General features: G+C 45.7%; 1 protein-coding gene across 1 annotated transcript in view; it reads right to left on the bottom strand.

Annotated features, from left to right (window-relative positions):
* The window catches only part of LOC115037189 (uncharacterized), a 30,530-nt gene extending 19,474 nt beyond the window's left edge, over positions 1-11,056 (bottom strand). Inside the window, exons 1-7 of the mRNA XM_029495689.1 lie at positions 10,945-11,056; positions 9,113-9,331; positions 8,335-8,808; positions 5,232-5,384; positions 2,427-2,627; positions 1,702-1,776; positions 239-315 (exon numbers count right to left, since the gene is read on the bottom strand). Of these exons, the coding sequence (XP_029351549.1) occupies positions 239-315; positions 1,702-1,776; positions 2,427-2,627; positions 5,232-5,384; positions 8,335-8,808; positions 9,113-9,331; positions 10,945-11,056 (1,311 nt within the window). The remainder of the gene's footprint in view (positions 1-238; positions 316-1,701; positions 1,777-2,426; positions 2,628-5,231; positions 5,385-8,334; positions 8,809-9,112; positions 9,332-10,944) is intronic.
* Between the last annotated feature and the right edge of the window lie 11,445 nt (positions 11,057-22,501).

Genomic DNA, 22,501 nt, shown 5'->3' on the forward strand with positions numbered 1-22,501 from the left:
TTACTGGAATGACAGTTATAAATGCATGCCAGTTCAAGTTTGTAAAAGGGGGTCTTTGTTTGAGAGGGAGACTCTGTGTACCAAGTTTGGGGGTTATTGTCTGATAGGAGTTGATTCTGGAAGATTTAGTGTTTGCTCACGACAAGGCGCAGCTCCGCTTTTGGAGGAAATCTGATAGATGAACGGAGGAGGGGGGTAGAGAGTGAAAAGCAGTTTCACAAGGCGCAGCAGCTCTCACCGATTTGTTTTCCTGGACTTTCCCTGCGGAGTCACACCTTTCAGTGATGCTGCCAGCTGTGAGGGGCCTCCGAACACCTAACAAAACCACACAGGACACATGTCAAGCCAAAGGGAGAGGAAGCAATTGTGTGTTTGCAGTTGCGGCACAGAGGCGAAGTGGGCTGACGTGCGCGTCAGTGCACGGGTGTACATAAGTGTTCGCCTCCGGCTCACATTTACTTGCACGCTTGTCTTTTGTGCTTGAGTGTGTGCGCACAGATATGAGTAATGCAGTGTATTAGTTCCAATTATGGCTCTTAGTCAGTGAACAAATAATGGAAAAAAATGGAGCAACAAAACCGCAGAAGAGCACCTGTCTACAGGAGCGTGCCAGGTGCAAACTTTGTTCTGCAGAAACAGAGAGAGGAAAGACAAGCTTCCAGCTCACTCACACACACTTCTCTTCTTGTAAACAGTGGCACAGATGAATACAAAGACAACACTGCCATGGTGACCTTTTTTTTTTTTCTTTGCTGGTAAAGAGCCAGTTTGTCTGATTTACAAAGAGCACGTTCTATCCCTTCCTTCCAGCGACGTCTAACTATGCGGATGGTTTCGGATTTTATTATTGCAGGTCTTGGAGACAGTTGTGGTTTCTGCATCTGCACCAGTCGAGCGGAAGTGAATGGAATTTAATCTGTGCTGTTCATCAGAATTAAAATTCACTCCTTCTAAAAGCAGTGAGGGCATTCACAGACATTCGTATGGAGCTATTTGATATCGATACTCCAGCGTTGTTGATGGTTGATGCCTTTAATCAGGTAATTGGTATTTTATCGATAGCATTGATGTGTGTCAGGTTACCTTTGCACTCTTATTTGAATTATTATTTGATAATTATCACTAAACACATGCTAGCACTGAGGCTCAGAGGAATTTTCTCATTGCCATCCTTGGCTGACTCACAGAGGAGCACTGAATGAAGCTGAACAGCAAATCTAATCCTGGATTTGTCAGTTTAAACCTGGTTTAAACCTAAACCTATCCGCATGGCTACATACCACTACACTTAAGTGAGGCGTTTCTGTGAATTGTGAATTGGTCTGAACTGAGCCTTTAAATGTCGGCTGTGTTTATCTCCCACTTCAGCGTGTTATCACACTATAAACAGATGCCTCTGCTCTAAATGGGTTTTCTGTACACACTCCTCTCAGTGTCTTATCCATTGTTATGTATGCAGCTCTTGGTTCTAAGTGTCTCTGTCTATCTAGGATGGACTTTCCCAGTTAATAATCCACTCCAGCGGTTTGATCTTTATTAATATGACACATCCTGATATCCCTATAAACCTTTCCTCTCGATTGCCAAACCTTTGAGGGAGAGTAGTTGAGAGCTCGCCGCGGCATGCCAGGCAGCAGATGAGAGGCGGTATCACAGCTCGTTAAAAGACAAGCTGCTCGACGCCATAAAGCCTTCGCTTACTGTCAAGGCCGGCCGTGGACTGAGAAGACACACCTCCAGGGTCTTGTTTCCCCCTCTGTCTGCTCAAGTGTTTTCCTACACACACAAACACACACTCTGACACACCTGTCTGACTGCTCCCTGTTATTAAAGGTTTGACGGTTTTTGCTTATCAAACGATCTCACCCAAACTGTCAGAAAGGTTTTTCTGGGCAGCGCATTCAGACTCAGTGGACTAAGACTGCTCGTCAGACTCAGTGAGCTTCTACTCCAAAAATTATCACAAATAATCACAGATAAATCACAGACACCGTTCAACAAGATTCAGTAGTTACTAAGGAAACTTGAAGTTTGTCTTTTGGGTGTGAACGTCTTCTTTTGTCTGATTTTCTATCTGGCAATAGCAAGCCAGTTGACTCCAGTGTATCTGGATGCCTCACTGGATTATAATTAATCCTGGCATTAAAATGGGTTTATGTTGGATTCCCCACAAATCCCCATGCACATCACTAATATTTACTTTTCATTTGCATTTAATCTTAGTTTCAGTTTGATAGCTATTCTACAAGGAGAAGTTGATTTAGATCAATGATCCAAAGGAACATTTTGACAAAAATATGAAATGCGTTGATTTTACTTGAATGAACCAGCATGTTTCTTCATAAAGCTTTCAGGGTTTATTTGCATTTGATGGTTTCACTTATCGCTCTCTCATGATTTCAGAATAAATGTGTCGAGAGTTATACCTTCTGGAGTGAGTCCAGGGTCGTGATGCATCCTCAGATTAGTCCAGTCCAGGTCAGAGGAGGGGTCCCCCTCCAGATCGCAGGGACTCGGCAGGGTCTCAGGTTCAGGTCGGTCCAGGAGGAGCAGCTGGACCCGGGACAGGGAGCCCAGATTCCCCGAGTCACAACCAACTGTGAGTGCTGCCAGACCAGGAGACAGCTCTGCAGAGGGAGAACACAGAGTCGAGACAAATAGTCTGTAGCACCAAATCCTTCATAGGTTCCAATCTGCTGAGCTCAGGAATGAGTGGTGGAACAAATTCAGTAGAAATGGAAACCACAAAGGATATTTGAATTCTGTTTAAAAAATAAGACAAGACTAAATGAGCCTTCTTGAGCAAAATAACTGCAAATGGACAAATTGATCATTTGCCGAAGGTCCACCATCTACCTGGACCAAGGAACGGAAGTCCAGCTTCCCAGGTTTGTTTAATTTGTAGAATTAATAACAAATGCTGTTTAGATGTTGAAATTTTGAATCCTCGGGATTGATCTGATGGTCGTTGAGGCATAAAGGTGGACCCACTTATCAGCTGAACAAACACAGCCAAAGAGGCGACTGAACAAAAGGAATGTACAGTTCAAATACAGATCCCAGAAAAAAATATTTACAATATATACAGTGTGAAACATGGCTCATATCAGCAGAGAATCACAAACCCACATATGTCAGCTAGTAAACCTTAACAGCTGTTAACCTTTGAGAACAATAACTCAAGGTCATAATCAATGACTTGTTGAACTGGCTTATGAAATAACTCATTTTGGCAGGGAAATAACTCCCCCCCCCATCCTAACCCTAACCCAGAGACTCACACCCCCACCTCGGCCACCTCGGCTCCAAAGTTCTCATCGTCACACCTAATTAAAAGCGGATCAGTGACAGTGTGGCTCAGTGCCCATGCAAATCCCCGGCCCACAGTGACTGGGTGTGGAGCTGCCATTGCTCTCCGAGGGGATTTCACACAACACGCTCCACTGCAGGTACCCCTGCTACACACACACACACACACATTCCCAGCAACGTCCCAAAAAGCTGCCGAACAGCTTCCATATCTCCTTTACATCAGAATAGCTTTCACACACAGAAAGTTTCCAGTTATTTGTCATTTTGTTATGCAATCTCACACAGTCTCACACACACAGACACTAATTCTTCTGTGAAGGTTTTTCAGTTGGGAAGCCAAACTTCTGTGAGTGTCTGAAGGTGTGCTGATGTTTGGTAAAGTGATCCCTCAGGTGAGAAAAGGGTACCTGTTGCCTTGGCTGATAAATGAAGGAGTCGTTGGGAGGAAATCCCTGGGATAACTGAGGCTGTAACATAATGTGGCGGCACACACTTGCAGTTGGGCTGAGAATTAGTCCGTCATTAGTCAAAAGCACCCGCAGGATTGAAAGACACTTAGCAAACGCTGTGGTGGATAACAAATGGCTGCTCTTGTGATTAGGGTGTTGGACACACTGCTTACCACCCACACAGGGTCAGAAAGACACACTGAACAGCTCAACAGCAAAGACAGTTAAAAACCCAGAATTCAGTCAGGAAATGTCATCATTTGGGCTGACTGACTGTTTTTTGTACAAACTGTACAAACTGACTGTAAACCTGAATGTTTACAGTCTGAAGAGATTTCAGCAGCAGCTGTGGATTTGAGTCTTTTTGGCTCGTAGATCTGAACAGAAGAAAAGTGTGTTCAGTCACATTTCTCCTGGTGTTGGATCCAGATTGTGATCTGATCTTTTTCGTCTGACTTTTGGGGAGGATTCATTTTCTGGATGGGAAGATAATGCTCCTGAAAACAATGTTTGGAAGCGGCAGCCCTTCTACAGGACTATGAGATATTGCTCATGTTCTGATTTAGCCTGATTAGACATCTGCATTTCCCAATAAAAATTCTGTTCACTGAAGCTTTAAATCAGCCTCAGCCTATACAGATGTAAATTGTGCTTTGTCAGTCTCTGATAAAAATCAGTCTGGAGCATTAGCTCACATTTGGTTTGAGCCCTGAGTTGATGTTATCATGGTGCCGTTGCCGTGGCAGCGGCTGCGCTGATCCTTCCACATCCTCGGGGCAAAGGTCGCCAGGTTCAGACTGAGGTCCAGGTCAAGCAAGCAGGTTAAACACCTTGTCAGGGATTAGCGAGCTGCAAGGGAGGTGGAGGAGGAAGTCGTCACTGGCTAATGTCAGTCACTCTCTCTGCAGCTCAATGAAGCACCTCCAGGACACACACACACGTTTACACATGCTATCTTACACAGGCATGCACACACACAACACATTTACTCAGCCTTTGTTGGCCAACATGGGCCGACACAAAGGCCTGACACAGTGAGTGCTCTGATAAGCCCATCCCTGTCTGTGACGAGGCAGAAGTCACAGAGGAAGGAGACCGTGTCTAATTGAGACATAACACACACAGATGGAAACAACACAAATGAACACAAATACATTAAGCGTGACTCAATGTTGTGACTTTCACTCACATATTTACAGACCTTTTTTTTTTTTTTTTTTTAAATCGCAATTAATCGAAAAAGGAAGGAAACGATTCTGACATTCAGGTTTACAGTCAAAGGACTGAAAATTTTTGGAAAAATTGTGAGAATTCGTCATGTATTATTTTGTTACTGAAATAATTTTGAGTGGTTCCCCAGATGTCACCCCGGGCTTATATAAAAAAAAAAAGACTTTTTTTCTTGACATTGTGTGGACTTGTGTCAGGCTGTTTGGGGTCGACCTGTGTTGTCTCTGTGTTTGCTTGTACCTGTATTAGGAGAGGGGCGGCCTGAAGAGTCTGACGCCAGGTCCAGGGACGGACAGGAAGTGGACCGAGGGGCGATGGCCTCCAGCTCATCAAACACATGAGACTGACTGCAGCTGAGCTCTGAGGAACGCGATGCTGCTGTGCCGCAGCGTCCTGCACAGAGTGGGCGTTTTGTGTTATGATGAGAATCTTAATGATGATGCGTATTAGATGCAATCTTAATGATCCACATGGGCACAGTTGGGATGCAGAATTAGGAAATAACTGGAAATAATTTAGTTTAGGAATAATCATAAAACAACTGAGAGAACGAAATGAGCAAACGGCAAAAAGAAGCTACAGCATATCTTAATTCAAGATGATTATATCTTATATTTTCTTACACCAAATAAAAAGATGAACTTGGTTGAACCTAATTGATTTCTTCTTAAATTTTAAAAGATTTTTTAACATATTCAATTGATCAATCAAGTTTAGAGGTGTGTTATAGGCTCTTTCTGCCCATGCGTTGCCCATATTTTCTTCTAATTTGGAGATTTGCGCTCCAACTGGTAGACTTTTTGAGTAATACAAAATGAAACCAGCAAAAAAAAAAAAAAAAAAAAGAAAGTTGACATTGTGATCATTGAATGTCAAAAATCTTGCTCTATACTGTAGTTTGAACATAACATTTGAAATTCCAGTTCATCCACTTGTGGTTTCAGTAAATCTCGGAGATGCAGACTAGATTTGGAGACTAATCACATGTGAACAAACAAAGAATGGAAGAGGAGCCAACAGCTCCTGATGCAGTGATATCAGGTTATAAGTCTCAGCTGGACGGTGTTGTGGGCTTAGCTAAAGCCCGTCACTTCCAGGTTTTACACTCTGATAAGTGGACTCAACAACCGCTGGACCTCCAGGAGTGAAGCCACACAGGTGAGGTAAGTCTGCCAGCCCTCACTCAAAGGAATGGCAAAAACTGTCACGCTAATCACTTATTACTTATCTCCTCTCAAACCACCAAAACAAAGCTATTCCACCTTGCCCGGTTTAGGAATCAGAGGATTAGTGAGTGAAACAGTTTCACCGGGTGCTGTGTTTTGTCGTCGTCCTGAAAAGAGGCTTGTTGAGGCTTTTCTCACATTAGAAATGCAGAACAGCTTGGCCTGGACAAAAGGATAATATATACAGAGACTCTAAAAGGAAAAGGCAAACTCAGCTCCTCCACGTCTGCCCACATGGCCGAGCAGAAACGTACACATGAGGCCGCTCTCATGCAGTGAAGTAGAGCAGCGACGTGCACTTGAGCGGCCCGACGCTCTGCTCGGAGAGACAATGGAAGGACTTGACTTGACACTTCAAAGCATATTGCTGCTGTCAACTCAGCTGTCAGTCTCTGCCGACGAGGGCCGCACCGAGTCAGGGTGAGTTTTTCAGGGAGGTTAAGGGTGGCTGCAGGCGGTGGGTGGGTGGTTGGATGGGGGGGGGGGGGGGGGGCGAGGGGGGTCGCAAAGTCTGATATGACAGAGTTTGAGATGGACAAGGCTGCCTCTGTGTGGCTGCGGCCCTGTTTCCCTCGACACAGTTCCCCCCTTCATCGTCAGAGAGAGTTACACTGGAGATGTTGCTGAAAACAGGTCAGCTCAAGCGTCACTGTATGGACTTTAGTCTGAGACAACCATTGAGTGGGGGGGGGGGGGGGCATTTACAGCCCATAAATCACACTCAAGGTTAAAACAATACCTGAAAGCAACCTTATCTACAGAGACAATTTTCAAAGGCACAACCATCACCGAGGATTCTCGTGGAATCTCTTGGACAGGACAGGAGGAACAATTAAAGCAACTAACTAACGTCCAGGGTGGTTGTTTTCAGAAACAAATCTATAATTTTGGATTGGCTTGCACTTCTCCGCATTAGCATGTTCACATTACTTCAGTGGTCTCAACAAAACAAACGACGTGAACCGAACACTTGTGTGTTTGTGTTTGTGCTCAGACTGTCACACAATGCAGGATTATTGCTGACATTTTGGATGCAAGAGCTGTTGTAGTCACTCACAAATAAAGCGATTTAAATGCTCTGGCTATGTTTTTGCCGTGTTTACAACCGATGTGTCTTGTCTTGCCCCATCAAACTTTGCTGCGTCAGCAGTTGCTTTGGCGAGAACAGAGTTATTAAAAGTGACGAAAATGGCCGAAACTAGAAAAATAAGACAGATGTTATAATAAAAAAAAGCAGGCTTATCCTTAAACCTTTATATGCTACCACATTGAGGGCACATTGAGCTTGAATTGCCTCCATCTGCGGTGAAATAAATGAACCAGTGACACTCGCTCTGTGTCTGCCATGAAGAGAACAGCGTGCTCCAATACAGCATGGGCCCCCCCACAGTACAGCACCACACAGAGAACAGTAGATGTCTCTGATAGAAAAGAGAAAATCCCTACACAATTTCCACATTGTTTGCTTTCTTTCATAAAGTTCTCCGAGGAGTCAGATGTCAGTGGCCCCGTCCTTTATCCCCATTGGGAACGGTAAATTAGTGGCCGCAGGAAAGCCGCAGAGGTATTCTATTGTGGCGGTCCGCCTCAGTGTTCTGCCGTCAGCGAGCGGTGGTCAGTGTGGATTTATGGCCATCGGCTACACGTCTCCCTCTCAGAGTCCACAGAATAGTGGAGGCATGGGGGAGCCGAGGCTGAGAGGCGCAGCACACGAGGTAGGGACCTTGGCTTCTATTGTTGGGGCCCTCATGCCTTTGAACGAGGAATCAAACGGTACCAGCTTTTCATCAAAAGCCCTCCTTTCTATTGCTGATTTATAGGAAAAAGAAAAGCTTTCTGCTTTATTTATTCCACAGGGGGAGGAGGTGGGGGTAAAGAAAAAACAAAACAAAACAAAAAAAAAAACCACACTGACAGCAACGCTTTCTCAATGTGTTGATGGGGACAGGAGGATCTGAGGCTTTGAGTTCCCTGTCTGGCCCGGGCTCTTTGTTTACGGGTGGATGTCCAGCCATGTCAAGGACAATAAGGGTGGAAGAACGTGGGCAGAAGCAGAGCGCCAGCCAAGGAGGAGGCTGCGAACGGCCCATATGTGGCCAGCAGAGATCAATTCTCACCTCTGACGGGGGAGATGGGAGGCAGGACGGGCCAGTGATGAACCTCCAGCTGACTCACTGGAGGAGAAGGGGTCATCTTTGCCCCTGACCCCGAGCGGGGAGGACTGGGGCAGGAAGACCACGTAGCGGAGGGAAAAGCCGGTGTAACTAGTCCCTGATCAGAGTCCAACGATGGGTCAAGACCAGGAACTACAAATGCATCTTTGTTGGGGTTTTCTGGTGTTCTGGTGCTTTTGCTACTTCTCAAAAGTTTATTGGAGTGAGGGCGGAGGCCTGAAGTCGGGCGAGATGAGAGGGGTTTGGTTTGGCCAAAGAGCGGCTTGTAGAGGTGAAGGTGGGTGTCGATATTCGCTGGAGGTTGGTGACGGCTGGGTCCTGTTGGAGAGTGAGAAACCAGAGGTAGATGCCCCACTGGGGAGCACCGGGGTGGGAAGGAACCATCGACGCCCTCTGGGACTGAGTCTCTGATATCTGCTGCAAAAACAGATAAAACAGAATAATTCCAGGGACCTGAATATTTATTTGTATGATTTATTCCTGCTGTAAATTTGGACGTTAACTCAGAAGTCTGTGGGAGATGAACCACTGTTGGGGGCCGATCAAAGAGCTGCAGTTTATGGCACATTACTTTATATTTCAAGTCATTTTCAAATATAAATGGCAAGTATAATATTTTGGGGAATATGTGTTGATTGCCAAATATAAGGATATAAAAACACTGCTTTTTTTTTTTTTTAACATGATATCGAAAAAATAATCTGTGAGAAGTTGGAGTTACCAGACAGGACACTGCTCCTGCCGCTGGCGAGGTCCGTGCTCCGGCTGAATAAACTGGAGGACGGACGACTCAAACCTGAGAGAGAGCCCTGTGAGAAGGAGATGGGTGATGGGTGTTCTGATCCAGGAGGACCGAGGTGCAGCTCCCAGTCTGGATCAGCGATCGACGCCACAGAAGCTTGTGCTGCCTTCTCCCTCTCCTTAGATTTAGCTCTCTCCTCTGGAGCAGGAGGAAAGTTCGAGGGAGATGCTGGCACAGTGCTGGCTTTGCTTTCTTTCCTTTCAGAGTTGGGGTGAAGGGTGTTTTGTTGTGGGGGAGTTGGATTAATGGAGGGTGGCGATGTGGTGGCAGGGTGAGGAGGACAGGGAACAACAACAGCAGAGCGCCTTCCCGCGACCAAGCCGTTGTCCTGCACGGCATTTCTCCTTCTGTCTGGTCTGAGATGGAAACATCCTTCAAAAGAAGACAAAAACAAATCATTTCCTTTAGCATGTTTAGCATTTCATTCAAAAAGCTTCTTTCAACACTGACTTCAAACGAGGGTTTGGCTCCTGAGCCGCCGACGCAGTGCAGGTCATCTTTAAAAACGCCACTGCCTGCTTCTGACATTTTCGTTCCCACTTTCCTGAGTTCCGGAGCAAACACTTGTTTCCCTGCTGGGTGGGTCGACCTGCTAACAAAGGCAGCGAGAAATTGCCCCACTGGAGCAGCTGCCTGTTTCCCAACTCCTTGTTCACAATAGTAATCAGAGCTGAGGGCAGGGCAGCACGTATGCATGCAGTGTGCATGACTAGATAAAGATGTCTGAAAATGATTCCAGTCACACGTGTTGGAGGAACAACATCACCTCATCTGGTGGTTTAAATGATGTGAAGTTGTGTAAAGTTTAATGTCCCTCCTCCAATTAGCATCATCATTGTATCATTTAAGGTGCAAACAGCTTGATTATTATTGAGTCAGCTCCATCCAGCACCACCCATTTCCCTTTGGCCTTCTCCATTCTTTGCACACACCTTCCTTTTTTTCCTCTTCTATTTTTTTGTTGACCACTGTGAGGATGTGTGCGTTTGTGTGTGTGAGGGAGGGGTGAGGCGGGGTGGAGGGTGTCAGACAATCTGCTCTTGTTTCCTGGGGGTCTGCCACCGAGAGGAGTCAGCATAAAGAGAAAGCACTGGAGAGCACATTTCTGCACTGCCTGCTCTTACAATGCCTACCATTCCCATCTGTTACACACACACACACACAAGTGCGTGTGTGTGTTGACGTGCATATGAATGATACGTGTCAGAGCGCAAAGCCACGCCGGTGGGCGCAGCACGTTTCTTGGGGGAGCAGGGTTAAGGGCGATTGTGATGGGGCCGACCACCATATGGCAGAATAATTAGTATTAGACCCCGGTGCTGAGAAATGCCCCCCCCTCCTCTGCTGCACACGCACACGCACACACACCCCAGCATGCTGAAAGCAAATGTCCTGCTGTGGAGCTGAGGTGTGTGCACAGGAAAATGCCTTCACATCAGAGGCCGGGCTCTGAAAGGAGCTGCAGGTCTCCTGGCCTCAGGCCTTTCACTCCCACCAGAGGACCACCAGGAGGGCGGCGCTGTGGGCACTTCCTCGCCCCAAGAGGACGCCCCAGATTTGCACTTAACCAAACACAACCACAGAGAGAGATTAAGAACTAATGACGAGCTTGGTGGCCTTGTACCTCCGCCAGACCGGGAGGAGAAGAAAAGGCGAGAAGAGAAGCTCTTAATGAGCAGAGCTGTGGAGTCAAAGGAGTCAGTGCCCTCCTCACGTCGGTGTGAAAGCACCAGGTGTTGTTTGAGCCTCACCCTCCAGCGTTCGAGTCTCCGTGTTCAGCACCTTCCTCTGAGGTGGAGGCAGCGGTCTGGACTTCGTGCTCAGGAAACAAGGAGGCCTGAGGTCTTCAGGATGGGCCTTCATGTGAGCCAAGAACCGTGGACACAGTAAGGGACGACAGACTGGACGAGTCTGGGCCTGAAAAAACGAGAAAATAAGTCAGTCTGGGCCAAAATAAATGCTCCAATTCATTCCAAAAACAAAACAGTAAAATGAGAAGAAAATGAAAAAGGAGAGCTTTCCAACGAATACAGTGATGAAAAATGAAATCATGTAAATTTTATAAATTTAAAAAAACAACTTTTAAAAAGGAAGTTAAAAAAACCCCAATAAAGTCAAAGCATGTAAAATTAAACTATGGAGAAAAAATAAAGGTAAAATAACAACTAAGCAAATTCATACTAAAAAAAAAAAAATAAAATAAAAAAAAAAACAAACAAAATAAACAATCTAAGGTTTGTTAGAATTACAAAACATTTAAAACAACTATAGTACATCCTCTTATTGAATCAGTGAAAAGAAAACGTGAAAACAAAGTTAGGACTGCTTCCTTCTTTCCACATTAAAACAAAACCAAAAGATCAGTGAAAGGAAACAAAGACATTTGATCAAAATACAAAATAAAAGTCACCTTCCTGCGATCCCAAAATAAAAGCCTGGATGAAAACCCATTCAAATGATGCATGGAACCACGGCTGCCCCCTTGTGTTGACTAAATAGATCACACACCTGATCTTCAGTACACAACTCCAGCTTCCTGCCATTTACACCCACAACCTGGAACCCGCCTGAAAGAAAACGATCTGCAGGGTGATAAAAGTCTTCAGAGGACGCTGTCGGGACACGGCAGGTAAAAGCAGGCAGGATGGTCAATATTGAAAGTGCGGAGGGCAGGACGACCGCCTGCAGAAGAAGGCTGGCCAGCGAAAACCGGTGACTCATTCAGTCCCTCTCTGGCATTTAGAGAGCAAACACTTGTAATAAATGGCCTCACAGGCGCAGAGCTTTTATTTGACTTGGATTTAAGCCGCATCTGAAGTTCGGCTCCTCACCCTTTTAACACACAATCAAAACAAACGGAAAATGCAGAAACACAACATCTGTCTGGGTGCAATGATGAACCAAGAGACCTTCAGACAGAAGCAAAAAGGGTGGAGGGTGGGAGGAGGAAGGTGGGGTCACTGTCTGTGACTCACACAGGGAGGATCAGCTTTTAAATCCCTGCACCATCTCCACTGATTCCCTCCTCTCAGATCTTGGGGCTTTAAAGATTTGCATTCTTCTGAAGTAAAGAGGGAGAAGTGAGGTAGAAACGGCAGAACAAGAGCCGCCGATGGGGGCCTTCCTCCTCGGCGCTCTTCTTCCTCCCCTACGGCCCCCCCTTTACCTGTCACTCAGGCCTGCCAAAAGGCTGAGGAGGCCTTTGTGCGGCGAGACTCAGCTGCCGTTATCAAACTCGTGACTTTCTCTCGAACAGGTCCGGGCACGAACTCTGCGCTCCTCCAGCCCGCGCCAAAGCTCTTTTAATGAATCCATACACGCAAATGCAATCACACTTTACAGTACAGGACAACGAGGTGTGTCCATCACACACGTTTCTTATCGCACACGAGCAGACCGGCTGCTTTTGCCTCCTAATTGCATTCAACAGCAATTTAAAAACTTTCCACAGTTTTGTTGCATTTTAAGCTCTAAGATGTGTCCTTCAATAATACCTAATAACACTTGACAGGGTTTGTTTTTCGTTTTAAACTCTGCATGCATGTTTGTATTCTCTAAACTGTTGTTATGAGGCCTTCGCTTATATCTTGTTGTTACAATAAGTAGATATTATGATGGAAACTCATTACATTCCAATATTTTAAGTCCTCACATGCATATATGCATTATACTGTATATATAATGTTTCTTGCTTTTCTCACTTTAACTCATACTGTTTTTAAGGGAAAGTAAATATTTGTTCTGAACGTAACAAATTGGAAGTTGGAGTCAAAAAGTCAAAATTACAACTGACTGAAGTTCAGATTTTAGTGAAAATGCCACGCTAGAGAAATGAACATGACTGTAACCTGTCAGCAGGCTCGGCCTTTCCAGCAGCAACATAAGATAACTCTGTCGTTTCTGCAGACACCCACGGCTCTGGTGTGGGCTCCTTCGGGCCCCTGCAGGCCCCCAGCAGGAAACAGGCTGACCTCCTGGCGTCAGGCAACCCACACGCTGTCCTCACACAGCCAGAACTGGCTAATGTCATTATGGGCCTGTTTGTGGTCAACAGCTCCCTGATTGAGATGTACAAGTAGCACAGCTCAATGAATGTAGGAAGTCTATTAGTTAGTCAGAGTCCCAGATGGCCTGCAGAGGACAGGCTTGCGTGTGCTCCTTCACCCACCCACCAACCCCCCCTCACCTCTAAACACACACACACACACACACACACACAAGCATACATGAGCAATGATACATGCACACACACTTAATTACGCTGCCTCCGAGTGAACTCTCTGACAGGCGGACGACTACGAGCAGAGACAGAAGTGTGTCTCTGTCCCAGAGTCTGCAGGAACAGAGAATTCTTCACAGAGCTGGTACACAAGAAAGCCAGGCTTAGGCCCTAACAAGGTTAAACCCCAGAAAAAAAGTGACTTTTTAAATCATGGAGATTTGTGTTTCTGTGGGGTGTAATTAGCTTTGCTGTGGGGGGAGGCGGGAGAGCGAGTGGATGAAGGGGTCGGGATAGTGGCGAGGGGAGGGCAGCGAGAGGCAAAGGCGCAGGGGTTGTGGTTGGGGTTTGTGGGTGGGGGGGCGGCGGTTGGACGACGACAGTGGGGAGCATTGTGGAGTCCGGCGGATTCAGGGGAGTAAATCTGATTATCAGCTCGTGTCAGAAGCCAGGCTCAGATGCAGCTTAGCATTCAGAGCAACTTTCTTCTCTCTGTGGTTAGACAATGACCCCGCTTTACAGGCCCACGCACACCCAGAGCTGCAGGCACAAGACAACACAGCAAAGTACAGGATGACAATACCGCACTAAATTCAGTGGTGGAGGAAGAACTCCGTACAGCTACGTTAGGAAGTGTCATCGAGAAAAGCGAAACCAGAAGCATCATTAGATTTGATAAAGTCATAAATGATCATTTTATTGGTTTATTGAAAGAGTCTGAATATTAAAATGGACATAAACTCTGAGTCTGAGAGGTGAGGCCGCTCTGAAGAGACTGAAACCTGCATGACCTCGATGTAATGACCTCCACTGGTCGTAAAAAGAGGCCAAATTGTACTGAAGTCAATGGGAAATGGAACGAATGGAATTGGTCCTAATTCTCACTTGATTTATTGGCTCAGTAAATGTTTCCTTAATGATTTTATAGCCTCAGTCTCTAGTTTCAAGTTAATTCAGCATGATGTCCTTTTTTTTTTTCTTTAGAACGGAGGTCCCGTTTAGAGAGCCAAGAAGGCAGCAGACGAATTTCCATCTGTGGGCTTCTAAACGGCAGCTCGCAAAGGTACGGGTGGAGTGACGGTGGGTTAACACTTGATTAAAATCAGTCACAACTCGACCTTTAAAAAATAAAAAGAGTCAAAAAGTTACTGTGAAATTCAGAAGAGCACAAACGTGAATCGGGATACTAGAAATCAGAGTACAGAGTCGGTCTTCATGATGTTAATGGACAAGACGACAGGCAGCATTATGAGTGACGAGGCTTTTCTATTGTCACTATTACAATTTTAGAAACCCTCTCAAGACCTGCTATCATTTAACCACTGAAGCCCCCCCCCCCCAAGTGGAGCTCTGCCTTGTTTGGGCACCTGTGCTGTCTGTCCCACACTGTCACCTGGGACACGAGGACAGAGGGACGGAGGGACAGAGCTGCAGCTTTGATGCCTGTATAAAGCAGACTGCTGGGTCAACAGCCTCTTGTCGCCTGCATGTCTGTTTAGACAGGGACACCCTTGTTGTAAAAGCGGTGTCACCGTGCGATGGGAGCAGTTTTACCATCACAATGCCCCCGCCCTGTGATTTATTAGATATAAGCGCGAGCAGAGCAGAGCAGGGACGGAGGGCGGCGATGCCAGGCCTGATGAACTGGCTGAATGCAGAAGTGCAGGATGTAAATGAGGCTGTGAGGACCGGCGAGCGCCTTTGTCTGCTCGACTTTACTTGTTTGTTTAACCAGAGGCCAAGACAGGAAGCCAGCCCACACAACTCCGCCGTTCCCATGGCAACGCCACTGTTAATTGTGCCGCATCCACTCCCAACCTCTTTTGAGTAAAGGGGAGAGGTGGAGACTTGTGAGTGTTGGAGGGGAGAGAAGGGAGTGTGCGTTTGTGTGCGTCTGCCTTTCTTTTGGGCAGGAATATATCGGGATTTTTAAAATTTCACTGAATTTGAAATTTAAATGTAAGTTTAATATCATAAATAAATATCAGAAGGAATACATTTCAGTGTTTCAGACTGTTGGTGGGTCCCATCATAAACCATATAACTTCAGTTATGAAGCAGATATTTAAGGTCCAATATTCATAAAAAATTATGAATTTTGTTATGAAACATTTTTTATTATTAAAGCAGTTTTTCATCAAGCAGTTGATAAGTGCACAGTACAACTTTATTATAAAAAATTATACGCCATGATTTTTTTACTTTTTTAAATATAGTGATATATAGTGATATAGTATAAATGATAGATGGGGCACTAGGGGGCAGTAAAATGTTGACTGGTCAAGAAGTAATTGTCAATATGTCTTATTGATTGGTTGTAACTTAAAGCTGTATGAATAAAACTAAAGCTAAATTAAATGGGACTCCATTCTCCATAAACCATAATAAAAACAGTGCGCATGTTTGTTTAAGAAAACATTTAAGAAAATATAGAAATATCTCTTGGCTACAAAAAATAACAAGCAAAATGCACTTAAATCATCATCTATGAATATAGATTCAAAATATGTTACAACATTAAATGAAATGAAAATCAATGTTCTGTTCACCAGAAGAATGTTTTATAATTTAAAATTAAAATTTCTCAGCAAACGTTGCTAAGAAGTGTCACTCTGCCTCTATCAGCAGGAGTCACAGGACGCTTTCCCTCCATGTGACCACGAACAGGTCAAAACAAACAGTTTATGTAGATCAGAGAGTTTTGTGAATCTGGACAGACTGAGGATAAGAATAGAAAAGTGTTGTAGGATTTTCTAAATGATGTGTAATACTGAGGAACTCACAGTGAAGTCACAGAGTCCTCGCTCCCACAGGACAGCCTTGCTGACAAAAGACATGTAAATATGTCCCTGCAAGAGACGGAAAAGAAGCCAGATGAATACTTTTAAAGAAGTTATTGATTACAGAAAGACGTTTAAAAACAAATCTATCAGGGGCAGATTGAGACTGATCAGTCAAACGAGCTCATAGATGAGCTTTTCAGTAGTTTAATCTCCTGCTCTGTGGGCCTCCCGGCTGAGAACAATGACTGCGTCCTGGCACAGCAAACATAAAGCCACACAGTGAGAGAACTCTCCAGAGACATCTAAACCCCCTCAGTCTTCGTTACGACGCTGCTGTGAAACGCCTCCGGTGGTTTGAGTTCCTCCAGCAGAAGCGTTGGACTCCGTGATGGAGCAGCGACTCCCAACATCTGCTCCGTTTGCACAGCGTCTGTTCCTTATCTCTGCACACTTTCTTCTTAACATGTAGGATCGTGGTGGTCTCATGGCCCGGGTGCATCAGGTTGACCTGCAGGGAGCGGGCTGCTGTGTTAACTCATCAATCAATGCAGACACTTGGACAGCTAGTGTCCAGCAGTCAGCACAGCAGCTCATCCATCTCTCTTTGCGGCTCCTGGCAGCTCCCAGAAGCAGCGAGTCAGCTCGAGAGCCGGTCCACTCCAGGGAGCAAGAGAGCAGATCCTCCCAGGACTCACCCTTCATTCATGGGCTGTAACCCCGGACCAGAGAGGGTGACAGGGGGCAAAATGGGCTCGCGGGGTGAGAGGACAAAGGAGCTCGATATGTGTGTTTCCCTTTTCCTTTGGAGTGCGCTGGTGTGGAGCTTTCTGCCAGCTTGTGCCAGACACTCACACCCATTCAGTGCCACAGTGAGAGGCTAGAGGCCAGCGTCAGGCCTGGCCATCTCATCGCTTTTGTCTGCAGGCTTCATTTAGGCCGTACCTGTTGTATCTAACAAAGAAGCCCACGTATGATTATGCACATTACGGCAGAAATACCTCACCAGCTCTCCGTCCTTGAAAGAGGACTTAATTGCGGCTGAATAATGAACTGAGAGGCAACAACAACCAATTTCCCAGCAAATCACGGCTGCTTGTGGCCCGATGACCTTGCTGTTAGCAATTAAATGCTGAATGTGAAATCAAGTACATTTTCAGAGAGTAGATGATGAAGTGGCTGGGGGTGGGGGGGGGGGGGGTCGCCTGCGGCAATGAGAAATTATGAGAAGTGAAACAAAAAAATAAAGTAAAAAATTTGGCAAAATTTAAATGAAGTTAAAAAAAACATGTATTTTTTTTTTTTATGAAAACAAACAAAAAAAAAATGAATCTGTGAACTTTTGATTTGGAGTCTAAAACTGCATTGATGTCTGTCGGCTGGAAATGAGAAGACTGGTTTTGTCCACCTCTTCGAATCAACAACTTTTTAAACCCAGAGAGCCGTAGATGGAGCTAAGATCACAGTTCTCAAACGATTGATTTCATGTTATAAACCAACTATTGTTCTTGACAGCATCTTATCACAGGCGACTTTGTAGCACTCTCTATCTTATCGCACCACCTTCAGCGGCAGGCAGGTGGTTGTTGTAACTTGTTGTAAATGTACGACTTTGTAGCTGAATTTTTCAGAGAAGTCTTGAAAAATGAAAACATGGAACCCTGAATATGTACATTTCTAGAAACAAGGCCAGAAGTGATCCTTAGCCCACACACAGGAAAAGATGAAAATTTTGAATATCTACTGATCTAACGGGGAAAACCCCAACTGCTGATAAAGATTCAGAGCAGATACAAATGGACGCTCAGCTGTTTCAGCAGCGGTATGATTATGTAAGACAGTAAAAATAAAGGCTAATAATGAAGCTGGTGCTCCATTAGCTCAAACTAAATTGCCTTGCTCTCCCTTTGATGCCGTGGTTTGACCCGTCATCACAAATACAACATGTAATCCCATAGAGGGTTTGTCTAAAGCGATTGCCGCCCTTCTTTTCCTTGTTCAATTCAGATGATAAGATTAGGGAGATTCCTGGCAGATGGCCTTTCAACTGTGCTGTGCGTGTGTCGACGGCGTGCATCCCCCCCTTTTCCATGCAAACTCCACCTCGAGGTCCTTCCTGTCAGATGTGTTGGAGAGGACAGGAAGTGCTGTGCTGCCGGTCTGAGCCAGCAGGGGGAAATATGGTCAAATATGGCCTTTCTTATCAATAAGGAGTAGGTGGAGAGGGGCAAGATCGAATTACCAATTTCGGGCTAATCACCAAAGTGGTGGCTGGTCTTTGCTTTATCCCCCCTCCCACTCTGCTTTCTGCTCTCTCTGGCGATTCCTGCAGCCATCTGTCTGTCTTTCTCAGGGGAGTCCTTCCTTCTCTCCTGTGCAAGACGCTGGATGCTTTATTAATTCTGTTTCACCTGATTACACCCTGTCTGTGAGTCAGGGAGCATTAAAAGGCATTTAATCAACGTTTAATTGAGGGAGCAGGCATCGAGGAGGGAGCCGGAGAGCGGAGCCTCATCCTGCTGAGGTCAGCGCCAAGGACACACAAACGCACACTATGTAGACGGAAGTAAAAACAAGCCCCCACACGTGTGGTTGCAACTCACTTGCAAATCCAACACAGCGATTTTTTAATTTGCCTTTTAAATTAAACATATTGTACATGCAGCCGTTGCCAAGGAATACGGTCATGAAGTATCCGTGGAGTGGATCTAATGACCTAACTGTATAATCCGGGGTTTATTCTCTAATCTCGTTCTCGTGAGCCAAGTCCTGAGGGAAACATTTGGTCTTTCTGGCTTAAAGCTACACTACGTTCATCCGCTCTAACTGGCTGCTAATGGCACAGCTACTCCCTGCTGTCAAAAATGATGCTGTGAGAGCAGAGAAGCATAGCAAAGAGCTGAAGCTCAGCATAAACTTTAGTCTGTCACAGATGAGCTGCAGATTGATGATGATTCATCAGTACACTGCCACATCGTCGCAGAATATCCTGAATACTCAGAGGGGTCGACTCCTCGGGCATGACAACCCAAACATCTCAGCTTTCAATCTGAGTGCATATGTAAATATAAACCACGGCAATGGGAGCCCTGCAAACCAGCCACCGGCTTCTCCGACGACAAAAGAGCTACGCCGTCTCTAAAGCGGAGACAAAACTTTAAAAAGCACACCACAGGAACTGGACAATGCAGCACAACACAACGGATGAGGAGATCCAGTTCAGAAAACAATCAAGCAAACAGCCGAGCTATCAATTGCAAACAAAAGGCCAGGCCGACCACCTCAGCATGTCTTTGGCCAGGTTAGAGCCAGACACAGAAAAGGAGAGCACCCAGATTGAGAAAGAGAAAGCCCGGGGTCAGCTATAATGAGCCATGAATGTGAGCATCCGACCAATCCCGTTTAATGGAGTTCATCCCTGGAAAGGTTTCTGTCCTGCCTTGCACCGGCATTTGTGTGTGTTCATATTGGGGTCCGGGTCAGGGGGCTGCAAGGACTCTGTGACCCTGAAATGAGCTCTGGGAGTCAGTGGGGATCCCTGCTGATAGGACAGAGCTCCTTTTATGCTTTAATCTGCAACCAAGAAGGATCAATATGGCAACTATTGCTGTCGGGATTGTGTAGAGGAGTAAGCGGTGAAGCCATTTTAGACGTCTCACAGGGGGTTGGTGCACCCTGACAAAAGCACAGCTCCGCTGCCACCACCAGTCACAATGACCTGTGGGACAGTGGCACACCAGCAGCTAACCTACTTAACATTCATTAGTGTCAGAGAGGTGGACAGATGCTCCGGCTCTTATGGATCTTCTCTCTCAAGTTCTCTACATGGGGCTCATTCAGCAAAGTTGACGTGTCTTTCATTTGGGATATTGGAGTTGTCGGCGGTGGCGGCAGCAGGCCGCTCAGCTGCGGACTTAGCTGGGAAGAGCTGGGTGGGCATGGCTGGACTCACCCTGTGTGTGCGCTGTGCAGAACGGGGGCCGTCAGGCGACCAGGTGCTCGTGCTGACAGGATGCCTGGGCCGAGCCAGAAGTCTGAAAAGACGCCTGAAATCCTGATTTCTGGAAGGCCTGTTTTCCCAGAGATGCTCTGGAGCTCCTGTTCTGTCTACAGCAGACATGATCGATAAGCTCTAGTCTTTCAATTGACTCTTTTTTGTGAGAATGGACATCCTGAAGTCTCCATGTTTTCTGCAGTTTAATCTTTCAGTCTTTGTGGCTGAGTGATTTAAGGAGAGAGGAACTGACCTCTCTGTGGGAGGCAGAAAGAGAAAAAAAGACACTCAATTTAAATAGCTTATGAAGTTAATAATTACCATCCTGCTAAACTGGTGTGAGTCTCTCATGCACATCGACACCATAAAAAAAAAAAAGTCCAGCATACGATTCCCTTCTCAGCTTGCTACAAATGTTCAGGCAAATAGCGATCATCAACCTCATATTTCTTCCAGATGCAACACAAAACAAGGCCTATAATAAAGCAAGGCTTTCAATTAAGAAGCGAGCCCCACAAAGTGACAGAGGCCAGAGCAGAAATCAGGACCAGCTGGACAGAGAGAAGGCTTTTCAGGCCAGCTCCAGACACAACATGGATCAGGTTCTGGGCAGCATAAATCTCCTGGCCCTAATTACATTACAGGGCATAGAGTGGCAAGTGCTGTGGAAACAATGGACCCTATCAATTCCACAAATCAGCCCTCACTAGTGTGTGTGTGTTTTCTGAACAGCCCTCTATCTGTATCTTTGATCAGACCCTATTATCTAGAGTGTGTCTTGGTTTTGAGATTCTTCATCTTCAGATTTGTAGTGCTGGAAAATCTTGGTAAACATGCTCTTGGTGTAACATTAACAAAGCCTGTGAACAAGTAGAGAGCGGACTGTCGGTGCTTTCCATGGTGACCAGACCAAACACTTGGCACAAGCAGCGACCCCCACACAACCCATGTCCCATTTTTTTAAATCCTGCGACATTTCTCTTCTGCGGATCTGCAAAAACAAAAGTCCTCTTTATTTAATTTCTCTAAAACGGTTCTGAAAATCCATTGACCGTAGCAGCACAACTTGTGACATGACCTCCTCCCTTCGTAAAGCACATTTCCCTCTGTGCGACACTACGGGGGCTCTGCAGTGCACTTTGGGTAATCCAGATGCCACAATAACAGTTGCTAAGACACTGCTAGAAAATGCATTGTGTGAGTGGAAGTGTGTGGTCGGAAATCACAGTATTTTGTGAATGGTTTCAAAACTTTTAGAACCAGTCAGTGAAGGTTTTGCAAAAAATTTAAAGACGTTTAATACATTTCTGTTTTGGAAAATGGAAAATCAGTACACTAAAAAACTAAAGCGTTGGAGATGTTTCTCTTTAGCTGCTGCGGTCTACACTCTGTTTGGTTTTTAGAGCTTTTCTGACACTGATGGTGATGAACTTCAACAGTTTTGAGTCCTGAAAGATACTAAAGCTGCAGAATTAGCAGATAGTCGTCGTCAGGTTCATCTCTACGAGCAACAACTGAATCTTTTCTGAGCATAAATACTGATTATGCTGCTTTAATTTAAAAACTTCTATCTCATCCGTTAAGCCCAAAGCTGCGAGGCATGTGCCTTTTTTTGTTTTGTTTCATTCGACTTTTCTCTGAATAGTTGAAAAAGGTTCATTTGGACAGTATGCATTTGCATATTCACACACACACACACCTACAAATAAACACATACATCAGCACACAAAGCTGACAAAGCCTCTCACAAAACACATAAAAATACCATTACAAGGGTTTTCATGCTGTTCGAAGGAAAGCGGCCCTGCCCACTGCGTGCTGCCCTTTGTCGGCAGCGGGAGCCACAATCAAAGAGTGTTGACCTGTGCCGGCTCTGCCCAGTAGGCCTGCAGGCAGTCCTGCTCTGACTCCAAATCCCGGTTGCCATGCCATGCTGGGCCCCCCTGCCTCTCTGCCCCCCCCCCCCCCGGTTAGCTCGGCTATTTCTGCATCTCATCAATCTGTCAGCTAAGCCCTTTGACATGCAGCACAATATGTTCCCAGTACTTCTCAGTTCATGTCCCCTCTTTCAATATGGTTCCAGCATTTCACCATTAGTCAGCTCATCCACGAGTCCTGCAGCCCCCGTCGCTTCGGCATCGAGGGAGGGAGTCGGCAGAAAACATGGCTGCTGTGGGCGACGGCCGCGTTCAGGCCTGAAATGCATCTACAATCTGCATCTTATTTGTAAGCTTTGTTCCATTGCTCATTAAGAGCCGTTATCTGATGTGGAAAGCAAACCTCCTACTCTTTATTACTTGCTAACATGCTAACCT

This window comes from Echeneis naucrates, chromosome 23, assembly GCF_900963305.1.
Source record: "Echeneis naucrates chromosome 23, fEcheNa1.1, whole genome shotgun sequence".
Classification (NCBI taxonomy): Eukaryota; Metazoa; Chordata; class Actinopteri; order Carangiformes; family Echeneidae; genus Echeneis; species Echeneis naucrates.